General features: G+C 40.6%; 1 protein-coding gene across 1 annotated transcript in view; it reads left to right on the forward strand.

Annotated features, from left to right (window-relative positions):
* The first annotated feature begins 2,489 nt into the window (after positions 1-2,489).
* Positions 2,490-9,153, forward strand: part of CRYBA1 (crystallin beta A1) — a 24,030-nt gene continuing 17,366 nt past the window's right edge. The window contains exon 1 of the mRNA XM_023759491.1: positions 2,490-2,618. Within this exon, the coding sequence (XP_023615259.1) occupies positions 2,490-2,618 (129 nt within the window). The remainder of the gene's footprint in view (positions 2,619-9,153) is intronic.

Below are 9,153 nucleotides of genomic sequence, written 5' to 3' on the forward strand. Positions count from 1 at the left end.
CTCTCCCCAGCTGTGATGGTCTTCCGGCTGCTGTGTCACACTTTATATTTCTACTTTTCCATATAAATGGTATTTATTGCACAGGAAGCATGTGGTAGGCAGTATGCCAGGCTCTGAGGCCCTGCCTGGGATAAAGAAGACATGGGCCCTGTCTTCTTCACCATACGCAGAGAAGAGAATTAGCAACGTAAAACTATGCCATACAGTCAATCACCCAGGGACTGGAGGAACCACATAGGAATCACACAGGGCTGTAGGGATAGTGTGTGTGTGTGTGTGTGTGTGTGTATGTGTGTGTGTGTGTGTTTAGGAGGATCTTCAAACCCTGTTAAGTTTTCATAAAACACCAACATTGAAAGGATCTCATACACCAGTTAATCCCACTCCCTCATTGTAGATGTGTAGAAACTGAGGCTCAGAGAAGTTAAGTGACTTGTCTAAGGACACACAGCTGGTGAGGGTAGAAAGCCTAGACTGGAATCCTATTCCCCAATCTCCTTCCAGTTCTCATACATTGTACTCTTGTTCCCTCGTCACACTAGCCTCCTAAGATTATTTAATAATAATAATAATCTAAGCTTTATAAGTGCTAAGATACCGCCAGGCATCATGCTAAAATCTCCACATGGATTCCATGTGTATAAAGTACAACATGGTAAAAAATGAATCTAATGTTAGATTTCATTTATTGTTGATGGCAACTCTAAGAGTTAGGTGTGTTTTTATGATCCCATATTATGGTTATATTGAGTCTTAGGTTGATTGACTTGCTCAAGGTCACCTAGTTAAAAAAGCCAATATTTGAATACAGGTAGTCTGATTACAGAGTCATGTGCATAAAAAATCGCCTTGCAACTTTGTTCAATATGCAGGCCCCAGCCCTACCCTCCAAAAGCCCGATTCTATAGGTCTGGGGTGAACAAGCAGGAGCCTTCATTTTAACCACGAACTCGAGGTGATTATGATTTGGTTGTTCTTAGGCCACACCCTACAAACCCCGACTCTCTTGTATCATTTTTCTAAATCCAGAATTTTCTGGCAGAGCCCCTCCCTTCCCTGGGACCCACGGAACTGTCCCCAGGGAACTGGCTTTGGGAGACTAGGAATCAGGGTGCTCTAGGGACAGACATGTGCCCCCTGGTGGTCAGAGATGGGAGGCCAGGAGCTGCTGCTCCAAAGATCCCAGGGCCAACAGTACAAATGTGAATTTTTCTTTCATTCTGCTCAGCCAATGTTACTGAGATGCCACTATGTGCCAGCACTGAGCCAGTGTAACTCCCCGCACACCCAACAGAAACAAGACGTGTGGGAGCCGACTTCTTCAAGGTGGCTGCTCACTTGTTTTTTCCACTAATACAAAGGCACAAATTTCAACTGGCCCAGGTAGGCATTTCCAGCAATATATGGCTGTGTATTTTCGATCTTTCGGAAGGCTGCAAAAGAGGTTTTTGAAAAAGGCTGAGCAAACACTCTGGAACGGGAATCCAGGAGCATATCTGCAGGGCAGCGTGAAAGCCAGGCTTCCGGGTCAGGCTGCTGCTTCAGCCTTTGGGGCCCTGGGCCAGTTATGTCATCTGTCTGGGTTGCAGCTGCCTCACCTGAAACATGAAACAATAAGAATACCTGCCTAAGAGGGCTGTAGTGAGGGTGACATGGCCTCTTAGAACAGCACCTGGCACATGGTAAAAGCTTTAAAAAAAACTTCAGTGATGTTTAAATACTTGGTTGTTATGTATCATGAAGTATAGAAGACACAAATCAAGAGACATGCATCCATCTTGATTTATCCTCCTTGAAAAAGAACAGTAATAATTCTCGAGCTCATGTAGCTGAGGGACAAGTACTGCTCTAAATCCTCTAATATATGCCCACGAACATGCAAAGTGCCCCACACTGTTGGTAACTTGGGACTGCTTTGGAAAATTGTTTGACAATGTCTGCTAACACTGAGCATGGGTATGACCCTGCAATTCCTCCCCTGGGTACATTTCCTTCAAAATGCTTACATAGCATAACCAAAAGCATATATAAGTTTGTAACAATACTATTTTTTTAAAAATATATTTTATTGATTTTTTACAGAGAGGAAGGGAGAGCTATAGAGAGTTAGAAACATTGATCAGCTGCCTCCTGCACATCTCCTACTGGGAATGTGCCCACAACCAAGGTACATGCCCTTGACCAGAATCGAACCTGGGACCTTTCAGTCCGCAGGCTGACGCTCTATCCACTGAGCCAAACCGGTTTCGGTAACCATACTATTTTTAATAGCTCCAAAGTAGGAACTACCTAAGTGTCTATCAACACAATAATGAACTAAAAATCTATGGTATCATCAAAGAATAGAAGGCCATGCAGCAATACGAATGAACGAACTACACATACACACAGTGACCTGGGAGAATCTCACACACAAAAAAACTGATGAAAGAAAGAAGCCAGACACTGAAGAATATAGACCATATGATTCCATGTATCTAAAGCACAATATGGTCAAAATGAATCTAATGCCGCTAGAAACTGGAATAGCAGCTACCTTTCAGAGAAGAGGCTACGAGGAAGCTCCCCCAGGGGCTGCCAGTACGTTCTACATCTTCATCTGTGTGGCAGTTACACAAGTATGTGCACTTATAAAAGCGTACAAGACCGTTCACTCATGGTCTGTGCACTTTCCTACAAGTCTGTAAGGTTCCAATAAAAAGATTTTAAAAACTCTTGATCGGTCCCTCATGATGAGTCACAGAACACACTCAGACCTCATTTATCACAAACTGAAGCCCGGAGTCCTTCAGGGTATCAGAATCAGGAATTTAATGCCCCTCTGGGGATGGGAGATGTGACCGCAGGCCAATGATCTCGGACCAGATTTCCTGCTCAAAGCCAAGAACAAATAGGCTGCCTTGTAGATAAAACAGGTTCTAGAAAAACTGCACTATTGGGCTATGGGGCAGAGCAAGAGAGCTCAGTGTCTGCCTGGAGTCTGTGGGTGGAAAAATCAGAACTCTAACACTGCGCTAATCACAGCGCTAGACTTGCTGCTTGAGAACCCTACCCCTGGTCGGCAAACTGCGGCTTGCGAGCCACATGCGGCTCTTTGGCCCCTTGAGTGTGGCTCTTCCTAAGCCTTAGGAGTACCCTAATTAAGTTAATAACAATGTACCTACCTATATAGTTTAAGTTAAAAAAGTTTGGCTCTCAAAAGAAATTTCAATCGTTGTACTGTTGATATTTGGCTCTGTTGACTAATGAGTTTGCCGACCACTGCCCTAGTCCAAGATATTCGCAAAAATTGTCTGGAAGTAGTGAAACTCATAGAGTATTAGCATAGAGAAACACAAAAGCCCCTATAAGAATTCCTCCAGAGCCTGGAAAATGAGCAAGACCCTGCTGCCTGAAGAAACAAATAAATAAAGAAGCAAAGTTCGTAATGGAGAGAGATGGCAGATGCAATGAGTTCAATATAACCCCAGGTTTACAGATAAAAGGACAATATGAAAAAATGTTTCAACTCATAAAATGTAAAAACTAACTTAAATATGTTTAAAGTGTTCAAACATAAAGGAAGAAATAGAATCTATATGATAAGTGAGATAATATGGAGGGAAGATAGGTTTATAGAACACTCAAATAGAAATTATAGAAATTAAAAACTGGTAGACCCTTGGATTTTTAAAACAGAATTTAATCCATTGATTCACCTGTTAACTAGATCCTGCTATAGAATGAATTCATTAAGGGGAAGACAAATATGAGAAAATAATTTAAAATGTGGTCCAAGAAGATAAGGAGATAGAAAATAAGGGAAACCAAAAGCCTTGATATATAGAATGAGAAGCTCCAAATAGAAGCGGGGGGGGGGGGGGTGGAGAATAACAATAGTGGAAGAGAGAGGCAGTTACAAAAACAGGTATTGGTGAAGTTTCCTGAACTGAAGAAAAATATGTGTTTGCCAACTAATGAAGTATATGGCCTGAATAGAATTAAAAAAACAAAGTCCATACTTAACACATGCTGTGGCACTGCAGAGCATCAAAGATAAGTAGAAAATCTTAAAGGCTACTAAAAAGAACAGACTACCTATGTAGGAACAATAATCAGAATAATGGATTTCTCATTATTGATGAAGTTTCCACAAAAGACAATGACATAATATTATCAAAGTGCTGAGAGAAATAACTGTCAATCAAGAATTTTATTTCTAGCTATACTTGCATACAAAAGTAAGGGTGAGATAAATGGTTTTCAGACATACAAAGATTTAGAAAGTTTATTACTTATAGAAATTTGCTGAAAGAACTATTAAAGGATTGCTTTAGTAACAAGGAAGACAAATCCAGAAGAAAGGAGTGAAATGCAAGAAGGAATAATAAATAAATAAATTAGTAAATCTAAATAAATATTGATTACTAAAAATGTAAAATAAAATAATAAAGAATCAAACAGCAATGTAGAAGATGAGAATGAATGTTCAGAATTAAGATCTTTATCTTACTGGGAAGGATTGAGAAACTAGACACTTTTAAGATTAAAGTGTAATTTTTAAAATACTAGAAATACAATGTATACTTTTCAAACCAGTGAGGGGTGAAAATTATAATTTAAAAATTTAGTCAGAAGGCAGGAGTGAAGGGAGAAAACCATAGAAAATAATGATAAATAAAAAACATAAAGATTATAAATTGTAACCTGGCCAGCATAGCTCAGTGGTTGAGCATCGACCTATGAACCAGGAGATCACGGTTCGATTCCCAGTCAGGGCACATGCCCAGGTTGCAGGGTTGATCCCCAGGGTGGGGCATCAGGAGGCAGCCGATCAATGATTCTCTCTCATCATTGATGTTTCTATCTCTCTCCCTCTCCCTTCCTCTCTGAAGTCAATACTAGTAAAAGAAAAAGAGAAAAAAAAACCATTTAAAAATATTACAAATTGTAGCATATTCTATATTCTATAGTTCACAAAACAAGTGAACATGACCTATATGCAGCAACATGGACAGATTTCAAAAATATAATGTTGAAGGAAGAAAGTAATTTACAAAATTTATATGTCATGTACATGTACATTTATACAATTTCCATGTAGATTATTTCTGTACTTTTTTACAAAGTGACTACACATATTTATAGAAGTATGTAGTAAAATATGCAAGCATAGATGGGAAGCATATATACCAACTTCATGATAGTGGCTGCTTCTGAGGAGCAGGAGAGGGGGAATAAAACTAGTAGGAAGCACAAAGAAATCTTCAATTTTATTGGCAAGGTTTCTTTTTTAAAAATATTTGAAGCTAATATTACAAAATGTTAGCACTTGTTAATTCCAGTCAGTAAGGCATAAAGTTTAGATATTGGAGGCTACTGAGAAAGTTCTTTCTTATTCTTAAGAAAGCCACAGGAAGCCACACTCTTTCTTTCACTCCTGATAGATGTGAACAATGAATCACACAGCCCCGATTGCTACTGGAAAACATCCAACAATCATGAAAGCAACCAGGCTTAAAATGAAGCCAATACTGCAGTCAGTAGAATAGAGATGGGAAAAAACCCAGCTCATTGAAACATCACTGAATCAACTAAGCCTGAAGCTTACCTTACTGCATTATTGTCTGTTAAGTGAACCAAATAATTTTCTTATTGTCTCAGCCAGTTTACATTAGGTTTCCTATTACTTGGAGACAATACTTATGATAACTGATACAATGAGATGGAGAAGTGTGCGCATGCAGAACTATTAGGGAGGTAGAATTAGCAAGATTCAATCAAAGGTCGGTCGGATATGATGGTGAGAAAGAGAGAGGACTCAAGATTGATTCCCAGATTTCTGGCTTGGATAACCAGATGCACGGTGGTGCAATTTCTGAGACAGGAAACATCAGAGAAAGGTCAAGTTGAAGGTAGAAGTGACAGTGGAGAGAACCTGAACAGCTTGGCGATGTTGGGGAATCTTTGGAAGCCATCTAATTATAGCTGAATAGTGAATAGTGTCTCCCCAGAATTCATGTCCACCTGAAACCTTAGAATGTGACCTTATTTGGAAATAAGGGCATTGCAGATGAGGTGAGGTAAATTAAGATGAGGTCATACCGGATTACAGTGATTGGTGTTCTTATCAGAGAAGGCCATGTGAAGACATAGACGCACACAGAGGAGAACTCCACACGAAGACAGAGGCAGAGACTGGAGTGACGCATCTACCAGCCAAGGAGGCTAATCATGGCTGACCAGTAGCAGAAGCTATGAAACAGGCCTGGGACAGTGTCTGCCTTAGAGCCTTTGGAAGGAATCAACCCTGCTGACACCATGATTAGCACTTCCGGCTTACAGCCCTGTGAGAGAATACATTTTGTTGTTTTAAGTCAGTTTTGTGGTCATTTGCACAATAGACCTAGGAAACTAATACAAAGACAGATGTCTGAACCTGAAATATGGATTTAGGAGCCATCGGCAAAAGTGGCTGCTGAAGTCTTGGAGTAGATGAGATTACCTAAGGAGAGTGTGGAATGAGAAGAGAAAAGCGGTCAAGGACACACCCTGAGGAAGACTGGCCTGGAAGGAGCAGGAAGAGGAAAAGGAACAGACTGAGGAAGTTGTGGAGGAGCAGTCAGGCTTATGGGCAGAAGAAAGAGTCAGTAGGAGTAAGGTTAACAATTATAGGAACAGCCCTGACCGGTTTTTCTCCGTGGTTAGAAAGTCAGCCCTCAGATGGAAGGGTCACGGGTTCATTTCCTGGTCAAGGGCACGTACCTCAGTTGCAGGTTGCATCCCGATTCTGGTCAAGGAGCATGCCGGAGGCAGCCAGTTAATGTGTCTCTCTCACATCTCTCTCTCTCTCTCTCTCTCTCTCTCTCTCTCTCTCTCTCTCTCTCTCTTTCTCTTTCTCTCTCTCTTTCTCCCCATGTCTCTCTTTCTCCTTCTGCCTCCCTTCAATTATCTCTCTATAGATCAATGGAAAAAGATATCCTCAGGTGAGAATTTAAAAAAAATTATAGAAACATTACCTGGAAACCAAAAATCAGAAATAGAAATTTCATCATTAATGAAACCAGCAGACATATAATTTGTAATCAGAGCTTTAAGACAAAAAGTGAATGGGAACCATTCACTTTCTAAGGAGATGAAGCATAACTCACCACGGGGCTTTGCACAGTGACTTTCTTCCAAAGATTACAATAAGGAAAGGATGCGGCGGGTGGGGGGGTGGGGGGTGGAATAACTTTTCAAGTGGAGATATCTGACAAACACTACCTTAAGCCAGGTGCTCAGGATGAATATATAAATAGCCATAAGCCACTTGATAGTATGTGCCCTTGATGTGATATGAGAAGGGCCCTTTGCTCTGGGGATCTTCCTTCCCAAAAACACATTCGCCAAGTCTAATGAGGAAAACATCAGATAAACCCATGTTGAGGGGCATCTACGCCAATACCTGACCTGTACTCAAACCGTCAAGGTCATCAAAAACCAAGGCATGTCTGAGGAACTGTCACAAACATGCAAACTAAATGGAATATGTATTCTTGCTGGAATCTGGAAACAGAAAGAGGACACAAGGAGAAAACTGAGGAGACTATATAAAGTATAGACTTTTGTTAATAATAATGTGCTAATATTGGTTCATTAATTGTAAATTTAATGTAAAATGTTAATAATAGGAAAGACTAGGTGTGGGGTATATGAGAACTCTATACTACACAATACTTCTGTAAATCTAAAACTATTCTGACTTTTTTGTGTGTTTTTTAAAAATATATTTTTATCGATTTCATAGAGGAAGGGAGAGGGAGAGAGAGAAACATCAATGATGAGAGAGAATCATTGATCGGCTGCCTCCTGCACACCCCAAACTGGGGATCGAGCCGGCAACCTGGCATATGCCCTGACTGGGAATTGAACCATGACCTCCTGGTTCATAGGTCGACACTCAACCACTGAGCCATGCCAGATGGGCAAAAATGGGCTCTTGAATATTAAAAATGTGATTGTTAAAATAACAAATTTGGCAAAAGAGTTTGTGGTAGATAGAATACTGGCTCTCCAAAGGTGTGTACATTCTAATTCCCAGAACCTGTGGATATGATCTGACATGGCAGGGGCTTCGTAGATATGATGAAGGAATTTGAGATGGGGAGATTATGCTGGATTATCTAGGTGTGTAATCATAAAGGTCCTATGAGAGAGGCAGGCAGGAGGATAGGAATGAGAGAGAGAGAGAGAGAGAGAGAGAGATCTGAAGATGCTTAACTGCTAACTTTGAGGCTGGAGGCTGGAGACAGGAGCCAAGAAATGCAGGCAGCCTCTACAAGCTGGGAAGGCAAAGAAGCAGATGGTCCCCTAGAGCAGTGATGGCGAACCTTTTGAGCTCGGCGTGACAGCGTTTTGAAAAACCCTAACTTCACTCTGGTGCCGTGTCACATATAGAAATTGTTTGATATTTGCAACCATAGTAAAACAAAGATTTATATTTTTGATATTTATTTTATATATTTAAATGCCATTTAACAAAGAAAAATCAACCAAAAAAATGAGTTCGCGTGTCACCTCTGACACGCGTGTCATAGGTTCGCCATCACTGCCCTAGAGCCTCGTGAAGGAATGCAGTCCTGCCTCCAGAACTGTCAGGTCATAAATTTGTGGTAGTTAAGCCACTGTGTTGTGGTAATTTGCTCTAGTAGCAATAGGGCACTAATATAGTATTAAAAGCTAAAACCAAGGAAATCTCTTAAATGTCAGAACAAAAAGACAAAGAGAGATAAAAATAGAATAGAAATATAAGAACACTAGAGTATCGGCAGAGGGGGTATAGCTCAGTGGTAGAGCATTTGACTGAAGAACACTGGAGTATCAATTCAGGAGGTCCAACCTCCAATCAATAAAAGTTGCCAGAAAAGAGACACATTACACAGAGGTAAGAAAGCGGTCCAAGAAATAACACAGGAACATTTCCAAGAGCTGGAGAACATACCTTTCCTGAGGTTGAAAGAGTCAATCAAATGCCCAGGGAAATAAAGGAAAAAAGATTTTCACCAAGGCACAGCCTCAGGAAACTCAGATCACTGGAGAGGTGAAAAAAAAAAAAAAAAAAAGATTTCAGCCGTAACCAGTTTGGCTCAGTGGATAGAGCGTCAGCCTGTGGACTGAAGAGTCCCAGGTTCG

This window comes from Myotis lucifugus, unplaced genomic scaffold, assembly GCF_000147115.1.
Source record: "Myotis lucifugus unplaced genomic scaffold, Myoluc2.0 scaffold_157, whole genome shotgun sequence".
Taxonomy (NCBI): domain Eukaryota; kingdom Metazoa; phylum Chordata; class Mammalia; order Chiroptera; family Vespertilionidae; genus Myotis; species Myotis lucifugus.